Here is a 15,981-nt window from a genome sequence, read left to right on the forward strand (position 1 = left end):
ACCACTAAATACCAAGAAGACATGGAAAGCAGAGGTTATAGAACTGGTTTTACAGATTTTAAGTTTGTGCACATGTTGGCGATTGAACCCAGAGTTTCACACATGCACAAGGTGACGGTTCTACTGCTGAGCCACATCTCTGGCTCACTTCAATATTTTTTATTGATGTCTGTCTACTTCCCTTCCCTTCCCTTTCATTGCTATTATGGTGACTGGGGTGTTTCACATGCTTCGTTGTGAGGCTCACCCACTCTGGTTGTAGTGTACTTAGGTGCAGTGCTTGCACATGCTTGCCTGCAGCAGGCTGGAGAGCACACACTTTATTGAGGCACAGTGCCACTGGGATTATATCTGGTATGTGGGGTGGTAGTCGGGACTAAATTCAAAGTCTCATGGTTGCAAGACAGGAACTCTACCACTGAGCTATCCCTGGACGCTATTTTAACTTTTCTAAATGGGAAATTATTAGGGCGGGGGAGTTGGGGAGACAGGATATTTCTGTTTTTTTTTTTTTTCGGCCAGTAATGCTCAGGGGTTGCTCCAGGCTCTACACTCAGGAAGTACTCCTCAGGGGCTCAGGGGGCCTTATGGGGTCGGCCTCATGCAAGGCAAGCACTCTACCTGCCGGACCATCACTCCAGCCAGCCCCCTATTCTTCCATTTTTTTAAAAAAAATTTTTGGGTCACACCTGATGATGCTCAGTGCTTACTTTGGGCTCTGCGTTCAGGAATTACTCTTGGCAGTGCTTGGGGGAACATATGGGAGCCAGGGATCAAACCCAGGTCCGCTGTGTGCAAGGCAAACATACTACCCGCTGTGCTATTGCTCCGCCCTCAATCCCTTATTCTTAAACTAAATTATTTGACTGAAGTCATTCTTTCAGTTTTCTCAGTACCAAGACAAAACCTAGTTTCTGATGTGTTTTCTCTTGTGCCGCAGGGCTTAGGTTCACCCCTTTCACTCAAGAGAACCTTCTTCAGGTTTTCCTGAGTGTGTGCAGCTTCTGATTAGGCCAGCAAGAAAGGTGGGCCCTGTTAGTCCCTCTGCATGCCTCTACAGCAGGGACTCTCAGTTCATGGGCACCTTCTTCCATGGCCTGTCTTCACTTTCCTCACAAGAACTGTTAACAGGCACCTGGCTAAGTCATCCAAACTCCCATCATAACCCACACTTCGTGCTCTGTCTACCTAGGTTTCTGATACTAAGAACATAGGGTCAGACTGTGTAGAGCTTTTCCTCCTCCTTTTTTTTTTAGACCACATTCTGCACTCGGGCTAGAGCGATAGCACAGCAGAAAGGCGTTTGCCTTGCACGCAGCCAACATGGCAGACACGAGTTCGATTCCTCCGCCCCTCTCGGATAGCCCAGCAAGCTACTGAGAGTATCTCGCCTGCATGGCAAAGCCTGACAAGCTACCCGTGACGTATTCGATATGCCAAACACAGTAACAAGAAGTCTCACGATGGAGACGTTACTGGGCCCACTCGAGCAAATCGATGAACAACGGGAGGACCGTGACCATGACCGTGATTCTGCACTCAGGATCACTCCTGGTGGGCTTGGGGGACCATATAGGGTGCTGGGGATTGAACCTTGGTTGGTCATGTGCAAGTCAAGAACCCAACCCATTGAACTATCTCTTGGACCCCTCTTCCTGAAATAATTCTACAAGAAACAGAGAAGAGTCATCAAGTCTCGCCTGCAATCATAGAAGTTTAATGACTAAAACTTGGGTTTAATTAAGCACCTCCAAACAGAGCAGTAAATCCTGAGTCCACTTCTACTTTATGGGAGAAGAACTAGTTCTAAGATTCTCTTAAGTTGATGAGATGATAACTTAGAGGGACTTACCTAAATAAGGAATGTGAGTAGTTCCAAAAAAGTATGTTCTTGAGCAAGCCAGGGGTCCTTTTGGTGAGACACACTGCACCACCTGTATATCCAAAAAAATAAGAATAAAACAGGGACTTAGGTGTGTATTGAAACCAAATGTATATACATTTATAGACTATCTATTCTCTAGACTACACATATAGTCTAGAGAAATCAAAATGTATATAGGGAAAACAATTTTATTTTACAAACAACTGATTTAAGGCATAGAAGAGAAAAATAAACATGTATTAAACATAGAATAATAGAAAAAATTAACACATAATATATAAAATAATAGCTAAAGGTAAAGATGCATTTCATTCATAAAAGCTGGCATTTTTCTGTAACACTGTGGATATTGTAAATCTGAATTACAGATATAAAATAAAATAAGGATTTATTTTGATTACAATTTGCTTTAGTATGATCAACAGATTCATGAACCTAGATAAACACACACACACACACACACACACACACACACACATATATATTTTTTTTTCCCATGAAAAACTTTGATTTGATTAAACAGAAGAAAAATAAGATGCATAGGAACAATTTTAAAGTGCAAAGAGACAGCATCTTCACTTTAAGGCTGCAGTAGCTGATACAGCATCTTTTTACTACCTTCCCCAGCCTCCTCTGTGAACCAACGTGATACATTCAGAAGCCTGTTCATTCACTAGGAGTTTCTGAACATTTTCCCATTGGTTTTTCACCTGCTCACTGTCACGCCTGCGGCCACATATTCATATTTCTGTTAATAGGTAATTTTTCTTTTTTTTTTAAATGTAGGAGTATTGCTATTTTTTCAGCCACTAATTAGGCTGACTGAATTGGGCATGAACTCCACCTAACTTTTTTTATTTTTTCCTTTTTATTTGCGGCCACATATTCATATTTCTGTTAATAGGTAATTTTTCTTTTTTTTAAATGTAGGAGTATTGCTATTTTTTTCAGCCACTAATTAGGCTGATTGAATTGGGCATGAACTCCACCTAACTTTTTTTATTTTTTCCTTTTTATAAATTTATTTATTGACTCACCATGGGGCTGGAGCAATAGCACAGTGGTAGGGCGTTTGCTTTGCACACAGCCAATACGGCCGACCCGAGTTCGATTCCTCCGCCCCTCTCGGAGAGCCCGGCAAGCTACCGAGAGTCTCTCACCCGCACGGCAGAGCCTGGCAAGCTATCCGTGACGTACTCAATATGCCAAACACAGTAACAAGTCTCATGATGGAGACGTTACTGGGCCTGCTCGAGCAAATCGATGAACAACGGGAGGACCGTGACCGTGAATCACCGTGAGAGCAGTTACAAAGCTTTCGGGTTTAAGTTTCAGTCATACAATGATGAAACACCAGTCCCTTCACCAGTGCCCATTCTCAACCACCAAAACCCCCAGTACACACCCATCCCACACCCTCCCCCTACCTGTGGAGCAGATGATTTCCACATTACTCTCTCTCTACTTTGATTGCATTCTATATTTCGACACCATACCCACCATTATTATTTGGGATTTTACCCCAACACTCAGATCTGCCGAAAAGGCAACTGTAGACAATTTGTTTTCAATTGCTGATTATGAATAACACATGAGGTCGCATGGCTGCAGTAGTGGCTGTGCGATTTTGGAATTCCAAAATTTTAACAATTAAATCTGAAGGGATTTCTGCCGGATTCTGAGATTTGTTGCTGAATCTCTGGGATCATGGCCGTTAAGCAGCTTAATCAGGAGCCAGAGAGGCCGGTTGTGGGTGGCGACCCGGGATCTCATTGGACAGGAAGGAAAGGGCTGGCTCCACCTCCATCCCGCGAGGCCCATGTGTCTTGTCACTTCGAGCCCAAACCTGACTGTCCAATGGCCTCTGGAGGATGGAGGCCACCGGGCTGCCAAGGAGGAGCAGATGGAGGGACAGCACCCTTTTTCCACCTGGGGTGGCCCGGTGCCAGTAACCAACTACAGAGACCGGACGCATTTCTGCCAAAAGCTGCTGGGTTGCAAGGTTTGTTTCTGAGTCTCTGGGATCATGGCCATTAAGCAGCTTGATCAGGAGCCAGAGAGGCTGTTTGTGGGTGGCAACTTGGGGTCTCATTGGGGTAGGGAGGAAAGGGTCGGCTCCATCCCCATCCCATGAGGCCCCGTGTGTCTCGTCACTGTTGGCCCAAACCTAACTGTTCAATGGCCTCTGGAGGATGGCGGCCACTCAGCTGCCAAGGGGAACAGGACAAGACATGAAACAGTAGGTACATTTTTCAATTAAAATATATTCCTGGGATTTCCAAGTTATCCATATATATGTGTGTGTGTATATATATATGTGTATATATATATATATACATATATGCATATATATGCTAAATGTACTCTTGTTACTTAAACATGCTGTAAATTTATGTAAGAATACATTACCACTGAATTCATTCATTCTGGGGGAGGGGGATTGGGCCATATTGGTATGCTCAAGGTCTATTTCTGGCTCTATGCTCAGAGGCCAATCATAGTGCTACTTAGGGGGAACATATATGTTACCAACGACTGAACCAGAGTTGGTCACATGTAAGACCATACCCATTTGTACTATCTACCAGGCCCAACATCAAACTGAAAAATTGAATTTCAAAATATCAATAGGAAAAATAGAATTTGCATATGAAACTGCCAAATGATCTTGATTTTCATATTTTACTGTTAACTATTTTTACCTATTAATCTGTAAACTATCCATAATGACACAGGAATGAAAAAGGGTAAATATCTTACCTTTAAATATAAGAAATAGGGGCTAGAAAGACACTACAGCAGATATGGCCCATGACTTGCACACGGCCCACCTGGGTTTGATCCTGGCATCCCATAGAGTCCCCCGAGCACCACTAGGAATGATTTTTGAGTGCAGAGCCAGGAATTATCTCTGAGCACTGCCAGTGTGGCCCCAAAACAAAACAAAGAAAAAAATATATATACACATTCTAGCACTGTAGCACTGTCCTCCCAAATTCATTGATTTGCTCGAATGGGCCCAGTAATGTCTCCCTCCATTTTGTTACTGTGTTTGGCATATTGAATATGTCATGGGTAGCTTGCCAGGCTTTGCCGTGTGGGCGAGATACTCTTGGTAGCTTGCCGGGCTCTCAGAGAGGGGCGGAGGAATCAAACCTGGCTCGGCCAGGCTGGCCTCATGCAAGGCAAACGCCCTACCGCTGTGCTATCACTCCAGTTCATACATATTCTAACTAAAGATAAAAGGTTAAGGCTGCCCACCTTAGAACCAGATCTCAGGAAAGTTCCTTGAATTCATCAGGTTTTCATGTTTGTAAAACAAAATCCCAAACCATTACAGGAAGTTGTGTCAAATAAAACAGTAAAGGGCAAGAGAGGTAGTATGGGGTTAAGATGCTTGCAGTGCACACCTGGTGGTGTCTGAGAGGCCATGCGGTGTCAGGGATCAAACCTGGGTTAGCATAAACACTAGCTCTTTGAGCTAACTCCCTCACAGAATTTTTTAAGTCGGAAAAATTATGTATCAGGTAATAAGAACTGAAGTAGCTAGGACCTTAGTATGAGGTTTTTATATTCTTCTGACTGGGTAGTGGGTTGTGTTTAATGTTACTTATAGCTATAGATGTCAGGGGCTTCAAATTCCTCTGATGTGGTTATCTTTCTCTACGTGTTGCCTTAGGTTTTCACAGAATTCTTCATTTGTACTTTGAGGCTCTTTTTTGGAGATGGGGGGGACATGATACCTGGTTTTGCTCAGGGCTAACTCCTGGTTTATGCTCAGGAATCACTTCTGGCAGAGCTAATAGGACTACATGCTATGCTATGAAAAAACCACGGTTGGTGGTGTGCCAGGCAAACTCCTTAAGGCCTGAACTGTACTTCTAGATCCTTTCTTTGAAGCTTTTTTCCAGTAATAATCCACTATTATTAAACTGAGACCTATTGGTGGGGAGTAAAGTAACAAGGAAAAAGTATTTTTAATCTTATGATTAAATCTTAGTCTGTTAGTCAACTCTCCCTTACCTCTCATGTTTGACACTAGCCTGGTAAGTGTGGGAGTGAGGAAACAGCATCCCATTAGGCCTCGCAAGGGCTCATTTAGGCTCTTCACTCAGCCTTTGCCAGCAGGTCTAATGGAGGGCATGCGCTTTTTTGCCATGGGTTTGGGTGGAATAGAGCAGCTGTTGATAAGAAGCCTTCGCTCCTGCTGGACTGTCCTTTCCACGTGCTGTCACCAGAGAGCAGCTCTGATATGGAGTCTATTGGTCTGTGCCTACATTTCTAGGTTGCTAGCTTCCTGAGTATCTAGTCTAGGATACGCAGTCAAAAAGAAACCTCCAAAAACTCACTACCACTTTCTTCCTTTGGTCCTGAAGTCCTTAACATGGTTAGCCTCTCTCCAACTTCCAGTGTCTTCCTATGTTTCCTTGATATAATGTCTAGTACTGAAGAGTATCAGGGAAAAATATGTCCACGCCATCCTCCCAGAAGCAGAAATCAAATCATCTGCTTCAGTTTTGATACGGTCAACAGGTGACAGAGAATGCAGAGAAGCCAGTACACTGTATTCAGGAGTGTGTGGGGGTCTCAGCCTTCCTCCACAGAGCAGCAGCTTCCTCACAGTATATCCACTCAAGTGACCCCACATCCCACACTGACTTGGATCTCACGGTCTCTCTTTACAAATTTAAAAATATCTTAGGCCAAGGAAGATAGCTCACAGGGAAGGAGCACCTGCCTGGTAGGCACAAGGCATGTTCAACACCCAGTCAGGGTGGTCCTGACGGTTCCAACACCCCTGGGCTCAAACATTAAACTGACCTACTCAGCTGGGCTGAGTGTCAGTGGGAGCATGATTAGGAGGACTCCCCTCAAAAGGAAGACACTTAAAATTCCATGCGCTTTTTGTTTGTTTGTTCTGGGGTCCCACTTGGATGTACTCAGGGCTTATTTCTAGCCCTATCTCTGCACTCAGGGGTCACTCCTAGTGAGCTCAGGGGGTCATATGGGATTAAACCCAGCTCAGAGGTAAGCAAAGCAAGTGCCTGACACACTGTTTCATCTCTCTGGCCCTCCATGGGCTTTTACAATCATTGAAGTCTAATATTCCAGCCTAATGTTTCCTATAAAAGAAAGTAGCAGACACTGTATCAGTAAATGCAAAAACATTTCTGATAGATGGCTGTTGTTTTTGGAAAGAATGCTACTGCACATCTGACAGACTACAATACAGTGTAAATAAAACTTTTATAGTCAGAATCTGGAAAAAACCCGAGTGCAGGAGAACAGATGATTGGTTAAAGAAACTTTGGTACATTTACACAATGGAGTACTATGTAACTGTTAGAAAAGATGAAGTCATAAAATTTACATACAAGTGGTACTACTGGTTAAAGAAACTTTGGTACATTTACACAATGGAGTACTATGTAGCTGTTAGAAAAGATGAAGTCATAAAATTTACACACAAGTGGTACTACATGGAAAGTATCATGTTAAACAAAATGAGTCCGAAAGAGGGGGACAGACATAGAAAGACTGCATTCATCTGGGGAACATAAAGTAACAAAATAAGAGACTAACCCCCAAGAGTGGCCGGTATTAGTACCAGGAATTTTGCTCTATGGCTTGGAGGCCAGCCACACGTGCTAGGGGAAAAGGGAGCTCAGATAGAGAAGGGAGCAACAAATAAAGGGTGTTGGGAGGATCCTCCCAGGATGGGAGAAGCATGCTGAAAGTAGACTATAGACCAAACATGACTGCCACTCAATGCCTCTCTTTTGCAAACCACAACACCCAAAAGGAGAAAGAGAACAAAAGGGAATGCCCTGTCACAGAGGCAGAGTGGGATGGGGGGATGGGGGATGGGAGAGATACTGGGACCCGTGGTGGTGGAAAATGGGCACTGGTGGAGGGATGGGTACTTGATCATTGTATAACTGAAACCCAAGCACAAAAATTTGTAAGTCTACAACTGTACCTCATGGTGTTTCACTAATAAAAATTTTTTAAAAATACAGTGTAAATAAAACATTTTTATGTACTGGCAAAGAAAAACATGTCTTTTTATTGGTAGGTTAGCTTTATTGCAGTGGTCTGAAATTGAACACACAAGCTCTCTGAGGTGTACCTGTATGAAAATACACAGTCAGTTTCCAGATACTTCTTTGTGATTCAAAACAGCTTCAAGGTTAAATCAACACACATCTGGGTAAATTCCTTTCATCCTGTCCCCCTCCTTTCTGATCTATAATGAAACCAATTAAGCACCAGGCAGTCAAGCCTCTTACCATGTGGTTGGCAGAGCTCCCACTGGGACCCGTGCTTCGTACCAGGTGCCCTTCAGAGGGGAAGTTAAAGTTGCCCGCATTCAGGTTTTCTTTCATGGAGTGATTGCCAAAGAGAACAAACGGCTGCCTACTGGGGCTAGAGCGGCAAACCAAAAACATGTGATTAGGACAAAGATTCCTGTCCAGGACAAACTCCCAAGGATAACATTCTCAGGGTTCTCTGAACAGCTTCCTGCAGTATGAGCAAAGCAGCTGGTATGATCTGTAAAATGGTCCCTGCCAGTTGGGAACACCTTACATCTCTGACTCCGCTATGGACCCACTGGGGAACTAAGCACAAGCCAGGTTTTTATTTAGTTAGTTTTTGGGCCATACTATATGGTGCTCAGGGCTTACTCATGGTGTTTTGTGTTCAGGGATCATTCCTAGTGGTGCTCGGGGAACTATATAGGGCTGTTGGGTGCCTTACTCATTGTACCATTATTCTGCTAGGCTTTTATTTTCAGCTTGTTTTACTTCTTTAAAAGCTCCACGAGTAAGAAAGATAGTACAGTGGGGAAGGTGCTTGTCTTGCATGCAGCCAACCTGGGTTTGATCTCCAGCATCCCATATGGTCCCCCGAGCCCACCAGGAGTGATTCCTAAGTGCGGAGCCAGAGTTACCCCTGAGCACTACCAGGTGTGATCCAAACACCAAGAAAAAAGAAAAGTTACATGAGTTTGCTTCCATGATAAAGATATATAGTAAATATTCTAATTTTATGATACTGCATTTAAATAGAAATATGAATTTTATAATTTTAATTTTTGTTTTTTTGGGGGCTTCACCTGGCAATACTCAGGTAGGCAAGGGGTGAATGGAGAACAGGAAGGAAACAAAGTGAAAAGGTGGCCATTGCTGGGAAAATGTTCAGAAACATTGCTTTAAATCAGGAGTGGGAAATGTTCCTGTCAAGGGCCACTTAAGGTTTTTTGGGGGGAGCGCCACAACCAGTGGTACTCAGGGCTTAGTCCTGGCTCTATCCTCAGGGATCACTCCTGACAGGACTCAGAGAACCAGATGGGGTGCCAGGGATAACCTGGGTCAGGTGTGTGCAATGCAGACACCATGGTCACTGTACTATCTCTCAGGCCCCAGGGCCATTTGGGTATTTATAACACCATTCACAGGCCACAGGCCACAGGCAGAGGACCACAGGCCACAAGCAGAGGGCCACTGGAACCTGAGCCACGATCTAGGATTTCTCAGGTTCCAGAATTGTGAAAACAAATGTCCTATCTAAGCCACTCAATTCATGGAGATTTTGTCAAAGTAACTTAAAGGGACGAGGTCAGTTTCCTTTATTCCCTTATCCTTTCTCTAAACTGTCTGCAGTGTGTTGTCATCTAGAAAATTCTTTGCACTTTATAACTTTTAAAAAATACTTCTTTGGGCTTTAGGCAAACAAGGGCTTTTGGAGCAACTGTACATCCAGTACGGTGTTTGCCTTCATGCGGCTTACCTGGGTTCAATTCTCGGCATCCCTTAGTGTGTCCCCTGCTACCCACCCCCCCCCAACCCTTGAGCATCACCAGGAGCAATCCCTGCGTGCAGAGTCAGAAGGAAGCCCTGAACAATGCTGGGTTTGGCCCAAAAACTAAAAAAGTAACCATGATTCTATAAATTCACACGTTCCTGATTTTTCTTCTAAATTCAACTAAGTTCAGCTCAAACTAAGAGATACTTTGGGTAGAAAAAAGCAACTTGGGCTGGTGTGCCTCCCTCCTAGACGGCTGGTTTAGAAAAGAGAAAAGACCAGTCATCAGGTAACTGCCTCCTGCACGCAGGGCTTTCCCGAGGATGACTTTCAAGACCAAAAACACAAAAACAAGCAGTGAAAACAGACAATTTTACAGGGTAGAGATTTCTTACTCTGAGAGTACTAAACTCATATTTTCCTGACTCTAGTATCTGGATTTAGACGTTCCCCAACATTCAACCCATTTTACCTATTACCCTTTACCAAGCCCCTTACCTGTTTTCAGTTATATGGCTGGAGATCATCCCATGGCTGAAGTAACTTCTGAATGGCTAAAAAGAAGAGCCAACATTATATATACTATATATTAAGAACCCACTTTTATAGAATAGTAACTCCTCCCCTACAACATATCTGTATGTGTATATAAAAATGTGAATGAGTAGGAGAGAGGCATGTTTGTAGATAACTATAAGACAATGAAGGAATGAATAGCAAAATGAATTTGGGTAACAGGTAGCAAACAAAAATATGCATAGGGAAAAAAGACTTCAAAACAAAATAAAGAAAAAGGAAGAGAAAATTATCAAATTACGTAGCTTTTAACTATTGAAAGGATTTTGGACTAAACACCACTGATGGTTCTATATTATCAAGGGAATGTCTTCTATTTAAATTTTCCCCTGTGTTGTGGTCCCAACAAATATGTATAATTAATTATAAGTTATTTTATTTTGATGGACTCCCAAGCAGTGCTCAGGAACCCAGAATACACACCTGGGTAATACCGGCCTTACTGTGTGAGATTCAGAGGTCAAGTCTGGTGTACTTGGGACTACCAGAGTGACATCAGAGGTGCTGGGGGTACCAAGTAGTTCTAGGAATCTAGAGACCTCCACATATATTCTAGTCCTTTGAGTTGTCTCTCTGACTTAAACTGATTTTAAACTAATTTAAAATTAGCAAGAAGAGTCCAAAAGACTTATTAGACACTAATGGGACTCCCAGGAAATCACAGAATTATTTCTCAACTTTGTACTTTGGTACATTGTTGGGTGGGCTGGAGCGATAGCACAGCAGGTAGGGCGTTTGCCTTGCACGCAGCCGACCCGGGTTTGATTCCTCTGTCCCTCTCAGAGAGCCCAGCAAGCTACTGAGAGTATTCCGCCTGGCGAGCTCCCCGTGGTATATTTGATATGCCAAAAACAGTATAAAGTCTCACAATGGAGACGTTACTGGTGCCTGCTTGAGCAAATTGATGAACAATGGGAGGACAGTGTTACAGTGCTACATTGTTGGGTGAAACACTAATCAAATATGAGTATGCAGGATCAATGTCAAAAAGATTAAAAACTTCAAAAAGTTGGAGCTGGAGCAATAGTATAGCAGGCAGGGCATCTGTTGACCCAGTTTCAAACTGTATAGGCAACCTACACAATCCGCTGGGCCTGCCAGGACTGATCCCTGAGCACAGAACCTGGAGAAAGCCCTGAGCACTACTGGGTGTGACCCCAAAATGGTTACGGTCATGGTCTCCCGTTGTTCATCGATTTGCTCGAGTGGACCCAATAATGTCTCCATCGTGGGGGCTGGAGCGATAGCACAGCAGGTAGGGCATTTGCCTTGCATGCGGCCAACCCGGGTTCTATTCCCAGCATTCCATATGGTCCCCTGAGCACCGCCAGGAGTAATTCCTGAGTGAAGAGCCAGGAGTAACCCCTGTGCATCGCTGGGTGTGATCCAAAAAAGCAAAAAGACCCCAAAACAAAAAACAAAAACATTTCAAAAGGCAATTTTAATCACCTTAACTAATATTATATTTAATCTTATTCAACATATGGTTATTGTAGAGCAAAAATAAAATGATCCAAAATCTCTATAAACTATTAACATCCTGAAAATTTCTTTAAATATTTTTTTCTAAGGTATACCCATAGAATATTATTATTGTCTAAACTTTATTATGGTCCTTTACTCTTAAAAGTTCATGGGGCTGGAGTGATAGCACAGCGGGTAGGGCATTTGCCCTGCACATGGCCAACCCAGGTTCAATTCCCAGCATCCCATATGGTCCTCTGAGCACTGCCAGGAGTCATTCCTGAGTGCATGATCCAGGAGTAACCCCTGTGCATCATCGGGTGTGACTCAAAAAAAAAAAGTTCGTATCTAATTTTTTTTCATTACTGATACTATAATCAATTTGCTCGAGTGGGCCCAGTAACATTGTAAGACTTGTTACCGTGTTTGGCATATCAAACACGTCACGGGTAGCTTGCCAGGCTTTGCTGTGCAGGCGAGATACTCTCGGTAGCTTGCTGGGCTCTCCAAAAGGGGCAGAGGAATCAAACTCAGGTTGGCCATGTTGGCTTCGTGCAAGGCAAATACGCTACCTGCTGTGCTATCGCTCTAGCCCAATACTATAATAAGCAAGTTTTTACTCTTCTTTTTTTTTTCCCTTTTTGGGTCACACCTGGTGATGCTCAGGGGTTACTCCTACCTGTGCACTCAGGAATCATTCCTGGCAGTGCTTGGGGGACGAAACGGGAAGCCGAGGATCGAACCTGGGTTGGCCGTGTGCAAGGCAAACGCCCTATCTGCTGTACTATCACTCCAACCCCCAGTTTTTACCAATTTTATTTGTAGCTTTATTTTCTTAAGGTAGGCCTGGAAATAAAATTAAGTATAAAAATGTGCAAAATGGTATTGCCAAACTGTTTTTCAAAATATTTTTCAACATCCATTTACATAATTGTGCTTATCTCAGGATAGTATCATCATATTATCCACTAAATGTTTTAGATATATTTGCCAAGTTGATAAAATATAGTACTCACAGATGTTTTATTTTATATCCTCTACTTTGTAATGAATTAAGTAGAATATTTCAATTATATTCATTCATTAGGAATTTGGTTAGCCCTAGTCATTTTATTTACATCTATACAAGATTTTTGTCAACTGGAATTTTGATGCTTATTTTATTTCCAATTTTTTTTTTTTTTTGCTTTTTGGGTTATACCAAGTGATGCTCAGGGGACCATATGGGATGCTGGGATTCGAACCCGGGTCGGCCGCATGAAAGGCAAATGCCCTACCTGCTGTGCTATGACTCTAGCCTCTATTTACAATTTTTAAAAAAAATTTTGGAGCATACTTGGCAATGCTCAGGGGTTACTTCTGGCTTGGCACTCAGGAATCCTGAGTGCCGGTACTTAGGGGACCAACCAAATGGGATGTCGAGGATTGAGCTGGGTCAGCTGTATGCAAGGCAAGTACCCTACCCACTGTCCTATTTCTCCAGCTCCTCTGAAAACTTTTTATATTTTGAAATAGTAGAGAAAATTCATGAGGATATATAATGTCAACTATGATAGGTATTTTGATGTATTAACTCAAGTAATACCAGTTACTACCTACAAGGTTCAATCCATCATTATGCCTTCTCTTAAGACAAGTTGACTGGGAAATTAAGGCTAGGAAATTAGCTCATGGTAAAGCACATGCCCTCAGGCATGAGACCATAAATTCAACTTCTGGCACAACCCAAAAAAATGTTAATTAAATAATACCAGGTAAAGGAATTAGCAGTTTGAATATAAAAATACTGGACAGTGGGTAGGGCACTTGCCTTGAATGCAGTCAATCCCCGGCACCACATATGGTCTCCCAATTCCCACCAGAAGCCCTCTGAGCACAAAACCAGGAGTAAGCCCTGAGCACCGCTATGGATAAGTCTCAGCCTGGACCCAGTTACTTTATTGTTGTTTGCCTGGGAAGAAAGCATGGCATTACTAGGTTCAACTGACAAAGGTGTGTTGACACATGAAAAGACATTTATAGGCTTGATAATTAGTGCTCAATAGAATCCTCACTGACAGAGGCCCTATCACACTAAAACACTTGTGTCTTCTTTATTGAGACTGGAGTCCTCTTTATTGAAACAAAACAAAACTTTCTTATAGGGGCTGGCATGGGATGAAACCTTTTATTTTATTTATTTATTTGCTTTTTGGGTCACACCCGGTGATGCTCAGGGGTTACTCCTGCTTTGCACTCAGGAATTATTCCTGGCGGTGCTCAGGGGACCATATGGGATGCTGGGAATCAAACCTGGGTCGGCCGGCCGCATGTAAGGTAAACGCCCTACCTGCTGTGCTATCACTCCAGCCCCAAAATCTTTTATTTTTTTAAGTGAGGTAGATTTTATTGAACAAAACTTGCTGAAAAGATGTGTGAGGAGATAAAGAGGGGAAATATATGTTCAAGAGAGACCATGGGCTTTTCTAGAGTAGAAATAAAAAGGGACATAGAAACACAAGTTCAAGAGAGAACATGGGCTTAAAGAGTAAGCTGGGACTAAAAACTTCTTTACATATGCAATAAATAATAATGTCCAAAACAAAGACTAGCAATATTTTGTTAAGAAAATTTTTTTTAAAAGAACAACAAATAAATCAATAGTTTCTTCTTGGGCATTTCCCTTGCATACCTCGCCTGCCTGAGATTCAGAAAGTTCCAGCAAGAAAGGAATTTCTGTGTCAAAGTTAGCGAAGAAGCTCGACCACTGATGTTCGAAAGTCACCAAGTCCTAGAGGAAAATGAAAAAGATAATGTGTTTGGTCATATAAAGTAGGCACTATGGAAAACCAGACTGAATCTGATTTCAAACTACCAGCTTATAATGCTGTTTTAAATGGCAGTAACTGGGCTGGGGAGAGGGATACTGGGGGCATTGGTGATGGAAAATGTACACCGGTTGGAGGGATGGGTGTTCAATTATTGCATGACTGAAATTCAAACATGAAAGTTTTGTAACTGTAGCTCATGGTGACACAATAAAAAAATAATTAATTAAAAAAGACAGTAACATTTGTTACCTACCACATGGGAGAACCTAAAAAATACCTCAAAGTGTAAGAAATTATATATAAAATAAAAACCGATGTGTTATCCATTTACATAAAACACCCAGAAAAGATTAATGGAAAGAGACTAATCTACTAATTGGTGGTTTGAAACTGTCTAGAAATAGGAACAGAAGCTGACCAGGTGACTTCTTTTGGGTAAATCCTAAAATTCAATTATGGTGATGATCATACAATCCTGAATTTACTACATTACTGAATTGAACATTGAAAATGGATAAATTTTATGGTTTATAAACTATACTCCAGTTGTCATTTTAAAAGGATAACAAGGCTCCAAAGTGCTATATTTAACAAATGTTCTTGTTCAAGTTGAGAGAGGAAATCATTTATGAAGCACCTAACAATTGATTCTACATGCAGCACCCAAAGGATTCAATCAGAGAGACTTTGTTCAAGGACAACTTGGTTGACCTCAGCTATTTGGTGGGTCTGGAGGTAGTGCAGAGTCTTTGCTCCATCTCCCTGCTTGCACTGGTCAGGGGAAGAATGGGAAGTGGGCACCCTTCCCGGCAGACTTTCCACTAGGTACAGCTGCCCATTCCCCCCATTCAAACTGCCTTTCTGCCTTTCTGAATTCATTCCAGTTCCCGATAACCATACACTGCTTTCTGCTTCTGCCTCTCCCTCTCTCCCTCCCTCCCAACCTCCCTCCCTTCCTCCCTGCCACCCCCCTCCCTCCCGCCTCCTTTCTTTCTTTCTAATTCTTGGGCCACACCTAGGTGCTCAGGGGCTATCAGGCTCTGTGTTCAGGACTGACCCGGAGGGTGCTTGGGGAATTGTATGTGATGATGGGGATTAGAACCAGGAAGGTGAGAGCCTGTAACTGCACCATTTCTCCAGTCCTCATTAATTTTTTTATAGGGTGTCACAGGCAATAGTGCTGGGGGTGGGGAGGAGAATTGCTGGGGGTGGGGAGGGGAATATGTGGTACCAGGGATGAACTCAGGCCTGGCACACGCTAGGTCTGTGTCCCTCCCTCTTTTTGGGAAACACACCCCTGGCAGTACACTGGGACCATATGTGGTATAGGGGATTCAAACTGGGGTCAGTACAGGCAAGGTGAGCATATTTACCCCTGTACTATTTGTGTCCCACAGGGCTGTGCTCTTACTACTGGAGCTATCTCCCTGGTCCTTATTT

The 15,981-nt window shown here is 42.9% G+C and overlaps 1 protein-coding gene across 1 annotated transcript in view; it reads right to left on the bottom strand.

The window, feature by feature from the left end:
* Positions 1-15,981, bottom strand: part of DNAAF9 (dynein axonemal assembly factor 9) — a 125,946-nt gene that overhangs the window by 68,494 nt on the left and 41,471 nt on the right. The window contains exons 8-11 of the mRNA XM_056121428.1: positions 14,403-14,501; positions 10,190-10,245; positions 8,176-8,311; positions 1,853-1,934 (exon numbers count right to left, since the gene is read on the bottom strand). Coding sequence (XP_055977403.1) covers positions 1,853-1,934; positions 8,176-8,311; positions 10,190-10,245; positions 14,403-14,501 — 373 coding nt within the window. The remainder of the gene's footprint in view (positions 1-1,852; positions 1,935-8,175; positions 8,312-10,189; positions 10,246-14,402; positions 14,502-15,981) is intronic.

This window comes from Sorex fumeus, unplaced genomic scaffold (genome assembly GCF_029834395.1).
Source record: "Sorex fumeus unplaced genomic scaffold, SorFum_2.1 ptg000044l, whole genome shotgun sequence".
Lineage (NCBI taxonomy): Eukaryota > Metazoa > Chordata > Mammalia > Eulipotyphla > Soricidae > Sorex > Sorex fumeus.